Raw genomic sequence first — 20,165 nt, forward strand, 5'->3', positions numbered from 1 at the left:
AATGGCACTGCATAAACATGAATTGTTTTAAACTGCTTCATTCTTCGTGGAGAAAACATGCTTCACCATGAATTAAAAGTCTTCACTAAAATTAAATTGTTTTTGTATATAAGCTAAGAAAACACTATTCCATTAATTAACAGAAGTAAGAGTACCTCTTGTTCCCTAAAATTTACAACAGTTGCCATAGACATTCATTAATAATGTTTATATCAAAGAGGAGCAATTACTATAAAAATTAAATTGTCTTCAAAGAGCCCGAGGATTAAGATTTTTAGATGAATAACTGTTGAAAAGATAACCAATAATTTCTAATAAAATGAGTTTCTGCATTTTAATTTAAGAGTGGAAGGGCATAAAATATAAATGTAGATAAGAAAGTGACAATCTGATGAATTCTTTGCCACATAAAGTAACACAGCTCCAAATCAACTCTCATTAATGCTGATGCACTGATTTCATGCCGCATGTGTAGAAAACTCAATTACATGGCAAAACCACGAGACATACCAAGTCAGGTATTTCTTTCAAACAAATACCTTTAAGTAACAGGGAGATACAAGTTTTGATCAATTGATTCATGATGTACCTGCCTTCAATTTATTTTTAGTCTTCTTTAAAATAAGTTTCAGGATTATAGAGATATTTCAGACTTTGATCTGAAGTTATGGTGAAAAAAGATAGAAAAGGCACAAATACTGTATACATAAAGATGACAAGTATTTGCAATATTCTTAAGAGTTCTTTATAAAGGCCAGCGCTGTAGCTAGCAAGTCAAGGACGATAGATCCTTGCAGAATTGTCATGTTACTACACATAGGTATGCACACATTCACATCTAGATTGTAGAAATTTCCATGATTTGGGACTTTTAATACCCCGAATCAGATTAATTTAAATCCACACTTGCTTGTGTGGCTAATAAGCAACAGTAAAAACAACTAAAACAAAGGAACCAGAATGTGAATCAGAATCAGGTTTATCATCACCATGAAATCTGTTGGCTTGCAGCAGCAGTACAGTGCAAAATATAAATTGACCATATGTGACGATAAGAAATACACACTCAGTGGCCCCTTTATGAGGTACACCTGCTCATTAATGTAAATACAGAGTCAGCCAGTCATGTGGCAGCAACCCTAATCATAAAAGCATACAGACATGGTTAAGAGGTTCAGTTGTTGTTCAGACCAAACGTCAGAATGGGGAAGAAATGAGATCTAAGTGACTTTGATTGTGGAATTGTTGCTGGTGCCAGACGGGATGGCACTAATTGCCTAGGGTTTGCACAGACAACCGTCTCTAGAGTCTCCAGATAACGGTGCGAAAACCAAAAATATCATCCAGTGAGCAGCTGTTCTATAGGGAAAATTGCCTTGATAGGTCAGAGGAGAATGGCCAGATTGGTTCAAGCTGACAGGAAGGCAACAATAACTCAAATAACTATGTGTAACAACAGTTCAAAGTAATCTTGTTATCACAGTATATATATGTCACCATATACTACCCTGAGATTCATTTTCTTGAGGACATTCACAATAAATACAAAGAAACACAAAAGAATCAATAAAAAATGCATACAGACCAATGTGCAAAAGACAACAAACTGTGCAGATACAAAAAGGGAGAAAAGAAAAAAAAATAATATTAAATAAATAAGCAAAAAGTATCAAGAACATGAGATGAATGCTCCTTGAAAGCGAGTCCATAGGTTGTGGGAACATTTCAGTTTTGGGGAGAGCGAAGTTATCTCCCTCAAATTCACGAGCCTGATGGTTGAGGGCTAATAACTATTTGAGTGGTGTCGCACCTGAGGTTCCTGTACCTCCTTCTTAATGGCAACAGCGAGAAGAGAGCATGGTCTGGATGGTGCGGTCCTGTGACTGCTCCTTGTAGATGTGCTCAACAGTGAGGAGGGCTTTACCCGTGATGAACTGGGCTGTATCCATCACTTTCTGTGGGCTTTTCCATTCAAGGGCATTGCTGTTTCTATACCAGGCCATGATGCAACCAGTCCGCACATCTATAGAAGTTAGTCAAACTTCCAAATGACATGTCAAATCTTCGCAAACTTTTAAGAAAGGAGATGCATGGCTGTGCTGGACCCAGGAATGATAACGCCGAGGAATTTAAAGTTGCTGTTCACTTCTGATTCCCAGATGAGGACCGGCTCATGGACCTCCAATTTCCTCCTCCTGTCGTCAATAATCACTCTTTGGTTTTGCTGACATTGAGAGAGAGGTTTTTCTTGTGCTACTATTGAACCAAGTTTTTAGTCTCTCTCCTATATGCTGATTTGTCAGCTTTGATATGGCCGACAACAGTGGTGTCACCAGCAAACTTAAATATGGCACTGGGTGTGTGCTTAACGTCATAGTCGTAAGTATTAAGCAAGTTGAGCAGGGGGCTAAGCACAAAGCCTTGTGCTGCACCTGTGCTGATGATGATTGCGGAGATGTTGTTGCCAATCCGAGCTGCCTAGAGTCTGCAAGTGAGGAAGTCCAAGCACCACTTGCACACAGGCGTATTGAGGCCTCACTCTTAGACCCGGTGATGTGAAATAAAGCATCTCTGAACACGCAGCACAGCAAACCTCTAAGTGGATAGACTATAGCAGCAGAAGACCACATTGGGTTCCACTCCTGTACTTAATAAAGTAGCCGCTATGTGTACATAAAAAATTAACAAGCAGTGCAAAAAGAAAGCGAAAATCGTGAGGGTGTGTTCGTGAATTCATGGCCAGTCAGAAATCTGATGGCAGAGGAGAAGGAGCTGTTCCTAAAATGTTGAGTGTGTGTCTTCGGGCTCCTGTAACTCCTCCCCGATAGTAGAAACAAGAAGTGAGCATGTCCTGAATGGTGAGTAAAGCAAAGATTAGCAGGAAGATAGAGGATTGGGAACCTTTTAAAAAAACTGCAGAAAGCAGCTAAAAGAATCATTAGGAGGGAAAAGATGAAATATGAAAGCAAGCTAGCAAACAATGTCAAGGTGGATAGAAAAAGCTTTTTCAAGTATGTAAAATATAAAAGAGAGAGGAGAGTGGATATAGGAAACGTAGCCACAGAATAACAACAGGGGACAAGAAGATGGTAGATGAAGTAAATGAGTATTTTGCATCAGTTTTCACTGTGGAAGACACTGGTAGTGTGCTAGGTGTTGAAGAGTATGAGGGAAGGGAAGTGAGTGCAGTTACTTTTACAAGGGAGAAGGTGCTCAAAAAGTTGAAAGACCCAAGGGTACATAAGTCACCTGGACCAGATGAACTGCACCCTAGGGTTCTAAAGAGGTAGCGTTAAAGATTATGGTGGCATTAGCAATGACCTTTCAAGAATCATTGGACTCTGGCATGGTTCCGGAGGACTGGAAAATTGCAAATGTCACTTCACTCTTTAAGAAAGGAGGGAGGTAGTGGAAAGGAAAATACAGTATAGACCAGTTTAGCCTGACCTCAGTGGTTGGGAAGATGTTGGAGTCACTTGTTACGGATGAGATTATGGAGTACTTGGTGCCACAGGACAAGATAGGACAAAGACAGCATGGTTTCCTTAAGGGAAAATCTTGCCTCATGACCTTGCCTAATGAACCTAATTCTTTGAAGAGATTACAAGTAGGATAGATAAAGGGGATACAGTGGATGTTATATATTTGCACTTTTAGAAGGCCTCTGACAAGCTGCCACACATAAGGCTGCTTACCAAGTTAAGAGCCCATGGTATTACAGGACAGTTACTTGCATGGTTAGAGCATTGACTGATTGGTAAGAAGCAGCAAGTGGGAATAAAAGGATCCTTTTCTGGTTGTCTGCCAGTAACTAGTGGTGTTCCACAGGGGTCAATGTTGGGACTGTTCCTTTTTATGCTGCATATTAATAATTTAGATGATGGCTTTGTAACCAAGTTTGCAGCATATACAAAGATTGGTGGAGGGGCAGTTAGTGTTGAGGAAACAGGAAGGCTGCAGATGAACTTAGACAGATTAGGAAAATAGGCAAGAAAGTGGCAAATGAAATACAATGTTGAAAAATGCACGGTCACGCACTTTGGTAGAAGAAATAAATGTGTACGTTTTTTCTGTGACTGGGTGGGTTTCCTCCAGGTGCTCTGGTTTCCTCCCTTGTCGAATGACATACAGTACTGGTTAATAGGTTACTTGGTCATTGGAAATTCACCCGTGATTAGGCCTCGGATTAAATCGGGGTTGCTGGATGGAAGGGCCTATACATCCTGTACCCCAATAAACTTAAAAAAAAAAATTGGAGATGGAGTACAATGCATTGTTGCTGCCTTACAGAGATGAATTCCTGGACACTTCATATACTCAGTAAATTTAGTCAGTTCCATCTTGGATACTAGCCTACAAAGTACCCAGGAAATCTTCATGGAGCAGTGTCTCGGAAAGGCAGTGTCTATTATTAAGGACCTCCAGCACCCAGGGCATGCCCTTTCCTCACTGTTACCATCAGGTAGGAGGTACAGAAGCCTGAAGGCACACACTCAGTGATTCAGGAACAGCTTCTTCCCCTCTGCCATCCGATTCCTAAATGGACTTTGGAGCTTTGGACACAACCTCACGTTTTTAATATATGTTATTTATGTTTTTTGCACAATTTTTGATTTATTCAATATAAGTATATTGTAATTGATTTACTTATTTATTGGTTTTTCTCCTCCAATATATACATTGCATTGAACTGCTGCTGCTAAGTTAACAAATTTCACAACACATGCCAGTGATAATAAACCTGATTCTGATTCTGATTCTGATTCTGAAATGTCCAGTCAGGAACTGATTACATCATTTTAATATGGGAAACCATGTAAATTATATAATATTTTGCTTAATACCAAACATGGTATGAAATGTCAAAAGACATGGAAAGAGTGCTTGCATATGGTACAGTAAATATGACACTAAACCTTTGTCCCAGGTTAAAATCTAACCAGATGGAGCCAACATCTCCCATCAGTTATTTGTAACAAACATAGAGTGGTTAACTTTAACTTATGAAAGGATGGAAACCTATAGCAGAAATGGTCTTTGACACCAAAGGACAAGAATTGAAGCTTACTATTTTGAGTAACTTATTAAGAGAAATTTAACAATGCTATGGACTCCCAGATTTTGAGATTGTGCCAACAACATGCATTAAACTGCAGCAAAACAGAATGCTAACTGTTAAAATTCATCTGCCACCCGGAGAAGCCATAAATATTGGAAATATAGTAAAATATGTAACCACTGTTAAAAGTAAATAGAGCTTTCCATCAACCATTTGTGGTTTGTCTGAAGCCTTACTGCTGATATTAGATGGCACAAATGAAAATAATTATTCTGAGAATTTTGAAATGTAAAAAATTCATACAATTTTCAAAAAGAAATTACTTACGATGGCTGCAAATTAGCAGCTGCCAATCTGCAAGGCATTACTGTTATAGAAACAAGATCATGAGGAAGCAAAATTCTAAAAGTTCTTAAGGAAATAACATATATTTCTATGTTGTTTTCACGTTCTTCATGTTTCACAGTAAATTGGTTGCTTTTGTAGTATGGTCAGTCCTGGTGTGCAGGGTCCGCAAACAATAACTGAGATAAACAGCTATTTCAAGGGCAAAGAGACCATTTCGAATGAGGTTGGAGGTAACATCGGATGCACGGCAACTCTGGCAGGATTTGCAGGACATTACTTCCTACAAAGCAAAACCCAATAGCATGAATGGCAGCAATGCTTCACTACCAGATGAACTCAACCACTTCTATGCACACTTTGAAAGGGGGAACACAACTACAACTGTGAAGATCCCTGCTTCACCTGATGACCCTGTGATCTCTGTCTCAGAGGCCGATGTTAGGCTGTCTTTAAAGAGAGAGAACCCTCGCAAGGCGGAAGGACTGGACGAAGTACCTGGTAAGGCTCTGAAAACCTGTGCCAACCAACTAGCGGGAGTATTCAAGGACATTTTCAATCTCTTACTGCTATGAGCAGAAGTTCCCACTTGCTTCAAAAAGGCAACAATTATACCAGTGCCAAAGAAGAATAACGTGAGCTGCCTAAGTGACTATCGCCCAGTAGCACTCACATCAACAGTGATGAAATGCTTCAAGAGGTTGGTCATGACTGGACTGAACTCCTGCCTCAGGAAGGACCTGGACTCATTGCAATTTGCCTATCACCACAATACAATCTCAATGGCTCTTCACACGGCTTTAGACCACCTGGACAACACAAACACCGACGTCAGGATGCTGTTCATCAACTATAGCTCAGCATTTAATACCATCATTCCCACAATCCTGATTGAGAAGTTACAGAACCTGGGCCTCTGTACCTCCCTCTGCAATTGGATCCTCAACTTCCAAACCCGAAGACCACAAACTGTGTGGATTGGTGATAATGTATTCTCCTCGCTGACGAACAACATGACACACCTCGGGGGTGTGTGCATAGCCCACTGTTCTACTCTCCATATACATGTCACTGTGTGGCTAGGCACAGATCAAATACCATCTATAAATTTGCTGACTATACAACCATTGTTGGTAGAATCTCAGGTGGCGACAAGAGGGCGTACAGGAGTGAGATATGCAAACTAGTGGAGTGGTGCCACAGCAACAACTTGGCACTCAACGTCAGTAAGACGAAAGAGCTGAGTGTGGACTTCAGGAAGGGTAAGACGAAGGAACACATACCAGTCCTCATAGAGGGATCAGAAGTGGAGAGAATGAGCAGTTTCAGGTTCCTGGGTGTCAAGATCTCTGAGGATCTAACCTGATCCCACATATCAATGTAGTTATAAAGAAAGCAAGACAGCGGCTATACTTCATTAGGAGTTTGAAGAGATTTGGTATGTCAACAAATACACACAAAAACTTCTATAGATGTACCATGGACAGCATTCTGACAGGGTGCATCACTGTCTGGTATGGGGGGAGTTGGAGGGTTACTGCACAGAACTGAAAGAAGCTGCAGAGGGTTGTAAGTCTAGTCAGCTCCATCTTTGGTACTAGCCTGCAAAGTACCCAAGACGTCTTCATGGAGTGGTGTTTCAGAAAGGCAGGGTCCATTATTAAGAACCTCCAGCACCTAGGACACGCCCTTTTCTCACTGTTACCATCAGGTAGGAGGTACAGAAGCCTGAAGGCACACACTCAGCGATTCAGGAACAGCTTCCTCCCCTCTGCCATCCGATTCCTAAATGGACATTGAAACCTTGGACACCACCTCAAGTTTTTTTTAAATATACAGTATTTCTGATTTTTGCACATTTTTAATCTATTCAATATACATATACTGCAATTAATTTACTTATTTATTTATTATTATTATTATTTTTATTTTCTCTTCTATATTATGTACTGCATTGAACTGCTGCTGCTCAGTTAACAAATTTCATGCCACATGCCGATAATAATAAACCTGATTCTGATTCTGTTGGTGATGGTCATATAGGATGGAGGAATTCTTCAGAATTGAGTACGGACTTCCTTTACTTCATTTGATCAGATTAATAATTCCATTCAAACAGTATCTCCATCAGTTAGATTACATGCTCAAATCTTGGAGAGATTTAATAAAAATAATACAGAAGAGCAGAAAGGATGCCAAAAGAGTATGTCTTGGACCTCCAGGTGGTCCACAGCAGGGGTGATTGATAAGTTCGTGGCCTAGGGTAGACGGTGGTGAATTATACAGCCCTTGTTGCATGCACGAACCTATCAATCACCCCATGCTGTGGACCACTTCTGGAGCTCCAAGACGCCAACTTCTACAAAGAAGGGATCCGTATGCTCTACGACTGCTGGACTAAGTGTGTAAATGCAGGAAAAATAAATGTGCTAGGTTTTCTAAAATTGACTCTTTCTACCCTAGGCCACGAACTTATCAATCACCCCTCGTATATATACACACACACACACTCATCCATACCTTGACACCACCTCTATACACAGACAATTTGAAGTTATACACTCCTTTGTCAGTAACGCTAAAGCAATTAATCCAAGTAATAGAACTATTTACTGAAGACATAAACATGAACTTTGGGCTAGTTAAGTGCAGAATATTAAAGATACCAAAAGATACAATAGAGCTAGTAGAATATAAAAAAAAGCAGCAGGTTACAATAGAGCCAATGGATGAATACCCAGGATATCAAAAGCACAGAAAATAGATCATAGTATGATAAAGGGAAAACTTTTGACAAAATTTACTTTTAGGTTTAAAGAAACCTGCCAAACAGAACACAACAGTTAAAATATAAAGGTGTTAATTAGATTTTCAACATCATTAACTGATAGTAATGGACATACCTTTGCAATATTTCTTAAGTGTAGAAATGCTGTTCTGGTCATCTTCTTTATGTGCAATTTAAAATTCAAATCTGAATCAAAGATATCACCCAGGCTTGTTACTTCTGATTTTACAAGAGGCGCCAAGTTCCCAAATTTATCAAGAGGTTTATCTCTTTTGGCTTTGGGACCAACCAAAAGTATTTTACTTTTATCTTCATTTAGTTTTAAGAAATTCTTGCCCATCCATTTGTTTATTGCAGACATACCAGTAGTCATACAAAATACGGTGTTATCATTGTCAGGCTCAACCAAGATATACAATCGTGTGTCATCTGCATACCTGCAGAAATCAAGCTTTTCCCCTTAAGGGAAGCATGTATAAGGACAAGAGTAGGGGATCAATACTGCTTCCCTGAGCGAAACCCAAAGGTAAATCATATCTTTTAGAAAATTGGTCTCCGAGACAGGCAAAAAAAAAAATTCCCTTGAAGATATATGTGCAAAACCAATTGAGGGCACTACCAGAAAGACCAACTCAGTTCTCAGGGTGATCTAGGAGAATGTTGTGGTTAATTTATGTCAAAGGCAGTACATTGATCTAGAAGAATTAGAACTGAGACCCTCTTGGCATCAGTGCAGAGCCTAGATCACTGACAATTTGGGTAAGGGAGCTGTCTCCAATCTGTGGTTTGCTTTAAAACCTGACTGAAACGTATTCAGAATATTGTTCTCATTCAGAAAATTGCTGAGTTGATTGAAAATGACTTTCTTAAGAATCTTGCACTGGAAGTAGATTTGCTATAGGCCTTTAGTTAGCTAGTATCTCACTATCAAGGTTTGGCTTTTCAAGTAGGGGTTTGACATTTGCAGCTTTGAAGGTATCCAGAAAACCTCCACTTTCAAGGGATGTGTTAGTAATTTTTCGAACAGAGTTGCAAACCTTATCAAAAGAGTCTCTGAACAGTGTGGTAGGGACAGTTGAGACGGCAAACAGACAGTTTACTCTTTATTACAATCTTGTGGAGCTCTGAATCAGAAGTATTTGTAAATTTTGACATGGCAGCCATTTTTTCACAAGGTTGGCCATAGAGGCTACTAGTATCTGTAACTATACTCTCCTTAAATAATTTAAGCAATTTTGTTGATTAAAATATATTGCAAGTTCCTCATATTTTGTGGTACATGCTTGACTGAGACATAATAGTTTGGAGCAGGGTTCAAAAGTCGGTTATAGTTGAGAGCAATATTCTTGAATTGCCACTATTCTCTGTAATAATCTTTGAAAAATGGACTCTAGCATAAAAGAAAACTAGCTTTTCCATGAAAATATTACATTGGATTTCTAGCCCAGTCTTCCTCTATTTTCGCAGAACTACCTCAACTACTTTGCATAATCTCGAGCTCAGGGACAGAATTGTTTAATCATGCTGATATTTTACCAAGTGATTTCTTTTTAAACTAAAGTGGGACCACTGCATTTAATATATTTATTAAGTTATTATTGAAGGAACCAACTATTGATTTGGCAGAATTTCAATTTGGTTTAACAGTGCAGATCTAGCACGTACTGCAATCAAAGGGTCAGGTAATACAGAACGCATTACTGACTAATCAATATCTGCATTTTAGTTGACCACTAATCCTGGTAATGAGCAAAGGAACATTTTATTCATTGCTAAATTTATTAAGCATATTAGGACTAATAACTAATAGTTTTAGCTAAACCTGTATTCATAAGTTAAAAGGTAAAGTGATTCAATCAATTTTACAAGAAAATTACTGATCACTACAGTATTATCATATAGAAAAAGGATCTTGGCCCGAAATGTCAACTGGCCAAGTCCCTCCACAGACTTTGCCTCACCTGCTGAGTTCTCCAGGTTTTGGTGTGTTTCTCCTACACTCTTTTGTCTATGTTCTCACCCAACTACTTTCATTCACTCATTGACCAGATATCTTGTTTACAGTTTATCCCCATGGTAACTCCACTTTCACCCAATCAGAGGCATCCCCTCAGCCTCTCTCTTCCTGCACCCTAGCAAGCCTTCCTTTTCTGTGCCCCACCTTCCCACCACTGACAACAAGTCTTGACATGAAACGTTGAAATTTCCCTTCCAACACTTGCAGCCTGACCTACCGAGTACTTCCAGCATTTCCTGTTTCTATTCAACTAACAAACAGATTAACTGATGTCTTGTGTGATTATGATAAAGCTTATTAGTTTCTCTTCAGGACTGCTTCAAAACTACTACGAGGTGGAAACCTGATTAGAAGAAAATAAAAATCACATTATGGAAGAGGCCCTTCACTTTGTCAGTCTTTACTAGCTTTATATGAAAGCAATTCAACCCTTTCCTTTTAACCTTACTGCTTATTTTCTTTTAGATGCTTTTCCAACTTAATTTAAATATTACAGTTGAATCTTTCTCTCTCTCTTTACCAAGTGCAGTGCATTTTATATTTTAAATTTGTTTTCCTGATGTTATTTTGGAATCTCCTCCATTCTGTATCTTCAAGTACTTGACTCCACTGCTAATGGGAACACCTCTGTTTGTATCCTTCAAGATCCCCTTACAACTTCCTCTACTCAAAGCAGATCAGGCCTTGCTCAAGTGATTGAAAAATACTTAGCTGTTCTTTTCTATACGGATAGATACAGAACCTACAGCAGAAGATATTGCCTTTTGAAATGCTAAAACAAATCTGGAACATGTGTGCAGGTAATGAGAAAGCTCCTCTAAGGAAGACTGGAAATACATGAAGCAATGGTTGTTTTATACTGCTCATGCACATCTCCCATCAACAAAGTGACTGTTAAGCAGAGCGCCAGAATATTTCTTGGCCAGAAAGATGAAAAGTGCATCACAACATTCATTTTATTGGCCATGAAGTGTATTAGATATTTGTAAAAAAAAATTGAGTTCAACAATATACTGAGGATAACACACATAAATGCTGCATAATCAGCTCAGTTCATACAGCGTTTTGTGTGTGTTGCTCTGGGATTCCCAGCATCAACAGAACCTCTTGTGTTTTTGAAAATATCCAGGATGTCAGGCTCGTGGATGAGTGCTTGATGAAAGCATTGATCATATTGTTATTCTTCTTATAGAAATGCAGTAAATCACATTATTATAAAATCAGTGGGATATGTTTGTCCCACTAGTGATGCTTCCATCAAAGGAGGAGAACATTTGGAGAAACAGGAGCCTGCTTAGACTTCTAACTCACATCAAAAGCAAACCAAACCCAAAAGTATCACTACAATTGGTCTAGACATATTAAATTTCCAGGGATCTATCCAAAACAGCCCTCTTTCTGTTTTGCACAAGGCCTTCAGTTCAGGCAGAAAACACATTGACACCCATCATCACAAGACATTTTGACGCTAAGCTGGAATCTGAATCAGTGACAATGATTTCCTTTAATCTTTTTGATGCATATGATGGTAACATTCCAAAACGGGCAAAGAAACTGAGTAGGAATGTCAATAAATTTTGGCCTTTCACTGCACTCCTCCCAAACTACAGCACAGTGTGTAGATAATGTATAAATAAAGATTACTTTCTGTATCAACACTGGGATTAAAGACAGAAAATGTTGCCAAGGTAGCATTTCTGGAAAAGAAACAGAGCTAGTAGTTCAAATTGGAGACTTGTCTTCAGAATTGAAAAACCAAGAAAATAAGTTAGCTTCAAGTTGGAGAAGGAGTGGGTAGAGTAGACAACGATCTCTCTGATAAGGCGAGGCCAGGACTGCCATGGTGATGAGCAGTTGACAAGACCATCTGCTTGACAGGTTAATGAGCAGAGACAGGCAGAATACAGAGGAACACGTAAAAATAGTGAAATGCTGAAATGTAGGCAATGGCCACAAACCAGGCCAAAAATTGCTACCGTAAATATTGTGAAAAACAACAAAATCAAAAGAACTGATCTTTATCATTAGAAGTCAAGAATTGAACTTGTTTTTACTTGTCAGGAAAAGATTTTCCAGAATACCAATCTCATTTATTTTCTTGGTGACTCTCATTTGACGTATATGGTCACAGGCTAGTGATTTCTTTTTTCCAAGCAGCACTGGTTTCTATTTGCAGAAGTATGCATTGAAATAATCTAATTAGCCTACAAATAACTGATGGTTAGTAAAGGCAAAACAAAATCTTTCCTCCTTTATAAACAGCTGAGACTCACCTCATTTGTTTCAGATAAATGTACAAACAACTAGTAAAATCAGCAACTTTTAATTTTCAAGTGTCACAACAATGTACTTGCAAATGAACATTACAATTTTGGGCATAAACAAGTCTCTATGAAAAGACAAGAGATTACACATGAAATTTCAATAATCAAGCCTGAACCCATCCATTATTCTGTCCAATAATCGCAAATGATGAACAACACGGGACATGGTAAACTCACCTGATAATTGTAACTTGACAATTACTTGGCAAACTCAATCATTCAGAAGAGATGATGAAGAAAATGAACAAAGGTGTTAATGGCAAATCCAATTCAGTCAGAGTTTAATATTTCCCTCAACAATGATTAAGGCTGATGAATTCAAATTTCAAGGTACATTTATTATCAAAGTATGGTTACTTTGAGATTTGTCTTCCTACAGGTAGCCACAAAGCAAAGAAACCCAAAAGAACCCTTAAAAAAGACTGCCGTCAAACACTCAATGTGTAGAGAGAAAATGAAACACAGATCATGCAAGCGATAAAAGCAAGCAAATAACAATCAGAACTGAAGTCCACGAATTCTTACCTGAAACCATTGCATTTGCAGGAATATCAATTAAAATCTAATTGTTGATATTTGACGCAGGAAACAAAGATCTGGCTTAAATGTCTTGTAATTGTGGACTAGTAAAACAAACTCAAGCTCTTAATGTCACATATTCAACATCAGGAAGGAATCCTGTCAACTCTGCTACATAAAAGCATTTTTTAAAAGAAGGAGCAAGAAGGGTAGACCATTCTCTCTTTCATGACTCTTTTGTCATTCAGTGTGATTAGCGCTGATCACCCAAATGCAACATAGTTGGTTTAAGAATATCCATCTCCTTGTTGAATATGTTTAAAGATTTAGCTTCAACTTCTTTCTGTAGTAGAGAGCTGTATAATTTTGCCACTCTCTGGAAGAAAAAATCCCTCCTCAACTCAGTGTTAACTGGCCTCCCCTTATCCTCAGACAGTGAACCTCGGTCCTCATCTCCTCAGTCATTGGTAATATCCTTCCTACGTTTAATCTTTCCACTTCTGTTGGAAGGTAGCATTTACTACCAGTAAGATTGTTGCTGAATGATTTCTACTGTCTGTTGCTCTCCAAGTATTTGGCATTTGCAAGTGGTGCATAAAATTATTTGTCAACATCGTCCAGGCCATATTTGGAATATATCCTGCCCCTTTACTGTATAGACCATATACCAGTCCAGCACAGAACAGGCCCTTTGACTCACATTGTTGTGCCAACCTTTTAATCTACACAAACAATCAGATCCTTCCCTCATATCTAGCTCGTATCCCTCCATTTTCCTTTCATCTATGTGCCAAAGAGTTTCTTAAATATATCAGCCTCCATACCACCCTGTCAGTGCATCCAAGGCACTCACTACTTTCTGTGTATACCGCTAACATCCCAATTTTTCTCCAATCATCTTAAAAGAATGTCCTCTGGTATTAGCTACTGCCGCCCCGGGAAAAGGGCACTGACTGTCCACTCTATCTATGCCTCTTATCATCCTATACACCTCTATTAAGTCATTTTTCATCCTTCTATACTCCAAAAACAAAAGCCCTAGCTTGTTCAACCTTTCCTCATAAGACTTGTTCTCTAATTCAGGCATCCTTATAAATCTCCTCTGCAGCCAGCTTCCAATTCCTTCCAAAAATGAGGTGAACAGAAAGGAACACAATGTTCCAAGTGTAGTCTGTCCATTGTTTTGTAGAGCCGCAATATTACCTCACAACTTGTAAATTCATTCCCCAACTAATGATGGCCAACACGTCACATGCCTTCTTAAAAACTCTCTCAACTTGTGTGGCACTTTAAGGGGTCGATGGTCTTCGACTGTAAAATCCCTCTATTCTTCCACCCCGCTAAGAATCCTGTCATTAACCTTGTACACTGCTTTCAAATTCCACCTTCCAAAATGTAACTTGTTACTTTTCTTGATTGAACTTCATCTGCCACTTCTCAGCCCAGCTGCGTCCTACCAATTTCCTGCTGTAACCAGTGACAGCCTTCTACATTATCCACAACTCCAGCAACTTTCATGTCATCTGCAAACTTACTAAATCCTCTCTTCCACTTCCTCACCCAAGTCATTTAGAAAAATCACAAAGAGCAGTGGTCCTAGGATAGATCCCGGCTGAACACCACTAGTTATCAAGCTCCAGACATAATACGCTCTACCTATTACCATCCTCTTCCTTTTGTGGGCAAACGTATTCCAAATCCATGCAGTCAACTTTCCATGGACCCCATGCCACGACTTTCTGAATGTGCCTTCCATGGGACACCTTGTCAAACACTTACTATATACCACATACACCATGCACACATTTTTTTTGTCACTTCCTCAAAAAAGCTTATCAGGTTCATGAGGCACAACCTGTCCCTCACATATCCATGCTGACTATCCCTAATAATATTATACTTCTTCAAGTGCTTTTAAATCTAGTCCCAAGGAACCCTCTCCATTAGTTTTCCCACCACTAACATACAAATTTTCTCTGACTTACTGGTCTGTAAACCCCAAGATTATCCCCATTATCCTTCTTGAACAAAGGAGCGACATTTGCCATCCTCCAGTCCTCTGGTACCACTCCTAAAGCCAGTGAGAATGCAAAGATCATCTTCAATCTCTTCTCTCACTTCCTAAAGTAACCTGGGGTATATTCCATCTGGCCCTGGAGACTTCTCTATCCCAGACATCCCACTCTGCAAAAACCCATTTCAGGGAGGTAGCACCATCAATATGTGGGAGACTCCCGGAATTTCCGGGAGAGGTGGGATGTCTGCTATCTTAATGCTTTTCAAAAGATCTAACACAGCCTCTTACTCGGCCTGGACATGCTTCTGCAAATTAGCTTCTTCTTGCTGGCATCACTTTAATCCAGGCCCCCTCAATGGTGAACACTAAAGCAAAGCATTCATTAAGGACTTCCCTTTGCCCCTCCAACTCCAGGCACATTTCCCCCCTCTATCCCTGGGCAGTCTTACCTTCACTCTACTCATTCTCCTAGTCTTCACAAACATGTCGAATGCCTTGGGGTTTTTCTTTATCCTACTCACGAAGGACTTCTTATGATCACTTCTAGCTCTCCCAAGTACCTTTTAAGCTCCTTCCTGGCTATCTTATAACTTTCAAGATTACTTGTTTTCAGTTTTGCTTCCTTAACCTTAAATATGATTCCTTCTTCCTCCTGACTAAATGTTCCACCTTTTTTTGTCAACTACAGAATATAGAATGGTACAGCAGCACAGTATAGGCCTTTCGGCTCACAATGTTGTGCCGACCCTTTAATCGACTCTAAGATCATTCTAACAGTTCCCTCCCATAGAGCCCTACATTCATCTTTCATCCATGTGCCTATCTAAGAGTCTTGTAAATGTCCCTAATGTATCTGCCTCTACCACCGCCCCTGGCAGCTTGTTCCACACACTTATCACTCTCTGTGTAAAAAACCTACCTTTGAAATCCTCTAATTATAATTAAAATTATGTCCCCTGGTATTAGCCACTTTCACCCTGGGAAGAAGGCACTGACTGTCCACCCTACCTAGGCCTCTTATCGTCTTATACACCTCTAGCAAGTCACCTCTCATCTTGCTTCATTTCAAAGAGAAAAACCACAATCGCTCCACATGTGACATGTTCTCTAACGAAGGCAGCATTAAGAATGCTTCCTTCTTCCTCCTGACAAGATGCTTCACATTTCTTCTCAACCTGGTTCCTTCACCCTACCACCCTTCCCCCCCAATGGGATAAACATATCCAAATTCACATGCAAGTGCTCCTTAAACAACTTCCACATTTTCATTGTACACTTCCCTGAGTACATCTGTTCCTAATTTACACTCCCAAATTCCTGCCTAATAGTATTATAATTCTCTCCACCCCCCCCCCCCCCACTTCACCATAACATCTGCTAATGCCCCTGTCCAAGGGTTTGGTAAAGGTCAGGGAGTTGTGGTCACCATCTTCGAAATACTCACCCACCAAGAAATCTGTCACCTGTCCAGGTTCATCCTTTCTCAGTTCATTGCAAATTATATCCTGATTCTGCTATTTGTTATTTCTATGCTGAGCATGCCAATGAATTCCTGACTTCATTCAGAACTCCGTTGCTCAAGGCCTACCTGTATCAGGTCCTTTTCATTATCAGCCTAAATTGGCTTATTCACAATACCTGGCAATGAAGCAGTGCCTGAGTTTGGACATTTTCACCCTTGTTTTCAATCTCCTCCTTGGTCTCATTCTGCTTGATCTTTCCAAGATATTTCCTGCACATATCCAAAACTTGATTTTTGATTGAATTACTTTACCATTGGTGACCATGCCTTCACCCCAAGTGCTAAATTATCATTCTCTCTCTCCCCTTCTTCCTCAGTCTCTCCCTCCCCCACTCTCAGCATTAATTAACTTCTACTTGTCGTTTTCTCAATACGCACTCAATTTGTTTTAAACCCAAGTTACTGATACCACATTTGAAGTTTAGCCATACACACAAGCAACAGACAAGTACAAGATATTGTTCCATTCTATTGAATCAAGGCAAATATGAGTATTTAACAACAAAATATCGTTCTTTATTTTCCCCAACCACAAACAATTGCATTGTATCAATATAACATTGACAGATCTTGTAGTTATTTCTATCAGTATTATTTCCTTACAGCAGTGCATTTATAGGGGATTACGGATAGATGATTCTAAACAATGTTGATCTCAGCATTTAAAAACATATCCTCACATACAACGCTTGGTTCTGAGTGAAACACTGTACTAAATCCTGCGATATTACATCAGCATTAAGAAAATCTATAACTTCATTCCTAATTCCACTTTAAAATTATTCCCCACTATTGACCATGAAGAGGTTCACTTACATTCTCTTGCTAGGGATAATCTTTTGGCCATCTTGAAACCATGTCACTTGCGGCTGTGGGTAACTGCTGAGATTCGGAGGCTTTAGCACTGCTGCCTGGCCTTGTGTTATTGCAATATGTTGATCCGCTCCTTCAAAGTTCCCCATGTCTGTAGATATAAAATTAGAAATTTCTATTGATTAAATGTGAAAAACAATCAAACATGAAAATATTTATGCATCCTTCATTTACTGTGAAAAAATAGATAAACTGATCAACTGGAACTTCTATAATAAACTTCATATTAATAATAAATAGCATTTCAAGAGTCAATCTGGACAAACACCATCCAATTATAGTTGAATGTTTTACTTCATTTTCTCTCCTTTGATTCTCAGGTCAAGGAGGACACCAAATAAAGGTATCTGAAGCAACCACTTCCATACGAGGAAACAAATGCAGGAAAGAGATGCATATGTACAGTATTTCACATTCTATCTTTTGGAACTATACAGTGAAACATCTACCTACTGCAGTACCATTACACATCTTACAAGATACATGCAGAGAAGCTGACTGCAGATAAAAGAAAACTTATTTCAGTAATCGCTGAGTAAGCACAAATGTGAAAAAAATTATTTTTATTTCTGCATTGTGTCTTTCACACATCAGTCTTCTGTTCCAAAAAGTGTGAATTTGCTTTATTTAAACTTGCAATGAAAAGATTCCACAGAGGGAAAGATCAAAGAAGTGCACAACAGTCACATTGAGAGTCGGGAGGCAAAAGAATTATTGCAGCTAATATTTGGACTGGAAGTTCGAGAAAATTAAGCAATCCTCTGGGGGGTAAAAACATTTCAGCAGCAAAACTGTCAAACTCATATCATTCCTACTATCTGAAATATGAAAACAGACTCAAAATCAAGACATGACTTCTAGGATTTGCAGTGAATAAAATATGGGTTAGCTTTAATGAATTCTCAGCTCAAAATTTGTATAGAATTTAGACACAGTTTTTAAAGCAGAATGAAGTATTTATTTAAGCTCACAAGATCTATTACCTCAGTGCCATTTTCCTATACAGGTGTCCCCTGCTTTTTGAACGTTCGCTTTACGGAACATCGCTATTACGAAAGACCTACATTAGTTACCAGTTTTCCCTAACAGAAAGTGTTTTCACTGTTACGAAAAAAGGCAGCACATGAAAAAAGCAGTGCGCAATAACAGACAGCGTGTGAAAAAAGCAACGCGCGCCCCGAGCAGCCAAGCTCCTCCCCCGGAACTGCATTCTAGCCGGCATTGCTTAAACACGTGCCTGTGAGCAGCCGTTAGCAAGATGAGTTCTAAGGTATCGGAAAAGCCTAAAAGAGCTCATAAGGGTGTTACACTTAGCGTAAAACTAGACATAATTAAGCGTTTCGATCGTGGTGAATGAAGTAAGGACAAAGAGAGTTTGGCTTGTGGAAGATGACGAAGATGATGTTGAAGAGGTTTTGGCATCCCATGACCAAGAACTGATAGATGAAGAGCTGATGCAATTGGAAGAGGAAAGGATAACAATCAAAGTCGAATGCAGTAGTGAACGGACCGAAAATGAAGTCGTCCAGAACTGAACATGAAGCAACTGCATGAGATTTTCGCTGCAATAACTGCAGAAAAGTACGACTTTAATTTTGAAAGGGGACGTTGGTTTAGGGCATATTTGCAAGATGGTTTGAGTGTTTACAAAGAACTGTATGATAGAAAAATGTGCGAGGCTAAGCAGTCAAGCACACTGTCATTTTTCAAACATTCCACACCAGCCACAGCAGACGATGAACCTCGATCTTCGATATCGAGGCAGGCAGACATAGAGAAGATGACCTGCCTGCTCTGATGGAAACAGGACAACGATGAGATGACACCCCAGCGTCCCACCACCCCAACCCCTGGGCCATGGACCGATACATTGCTGCCGAGAATGCAGCAGTAACCGGGACGCACCCAGCACATCTTTAAGAAAAAAGCCAAAATAAACAAGCTAATTAATTAGGTGCCGCCTGGCACATGAGTGTCGGCCCAGATCGGAGGCAATTGCCAATTGCGTCACCTCTGATCTGGGCCGACATTTACGTGTCTGGTGGCACCTAATTAATTAGCTTGTTTATTTTGGGTTTTTTCTTTAAAGATTGGGCTGGGTGCGTCCCAGCTACCGCTGCATTCTCCGCGGATCAATATCGGTTCGTTGCCTGGAGGTTAGGGGCCACTGCACCACCCCAAACTCCGACGATTCAGCCTAACACACCATCATCAGTGTGCTCGGCGCTGTCTTCCCAACTCCGGTAAGTAATACTACACTGTACATACATTATTTTCACTTTATATAGGCTGTGTATTTTTATGCGTTATTTGGTCTGATTTGGCAGCTTCATAGCTTAAGGGTTACTGAAGAGAGTGTTTCTGCCGAGAGCACTTGCGTGAGATTTTCGCTACGGAGAACAGTGCGGCAATGACTGTAGAAAAGTATTTCTACTTTATACAGGCTGTGTATTTATCATATCATTCCTACTTTTACTATATGTTACTGTTATTTCAGGTTTAATGCGTTATTTGGCATGATGTGGTAGGTTATTTTTTGGGTCTGCGAACGCTCACAAATTTTTTCCATATAGGTAAATGGTAATTGCTTCTTCACTTTATGACATTCCGGCTTATGAACCGTTTCATAGGAATGCTCTACCTTCGGATGGCGGGGGAAACCTGTATACCCTTGGATTTCCTTAATATCAAGCAATTGGTG

At 39.5% G+C, this 20,165-nt stretch overlaps 1 protein-coding gene across 1 annotated transcript in view; it reads right to left on the bottom strand.

Moving 5' to 3' along the window:
• The window catches only part of sdk1a (sidekick cell adhesion molecule 1a), a 744,722-nt gene that overhangs the window by 456,136 nt on the left and 268,421 nt on the right, over positions 1 to 20,165 (bottom strand). Inside the window, exon 4 of the mRNA XM_072268711.1 lies at positions 17,408 to 17,555. Within this exon, the coding sequence (XP_072124812.1) occupies positions 17,408 to 17,555 (148 nt within the window). The remainder of the gene's footprint in view (positions 1 to 17,407; positions 17,556 to 20,165) is intronic.

Source organism: Mobula birostris, chromosome 9 (assembly GCF_030028105.1).
Source record: "Mobula birostris isolate sMobBir1 chromosome 9, sMobBir1.hap1, whole genome shotgun sequence".
Lineage (NCBI taxonomy): Eukaryota > Metazoa > Chordata > Chondrichthyes > Myliobatiformes > Myliobatidae > Mobula > Mobula birostris.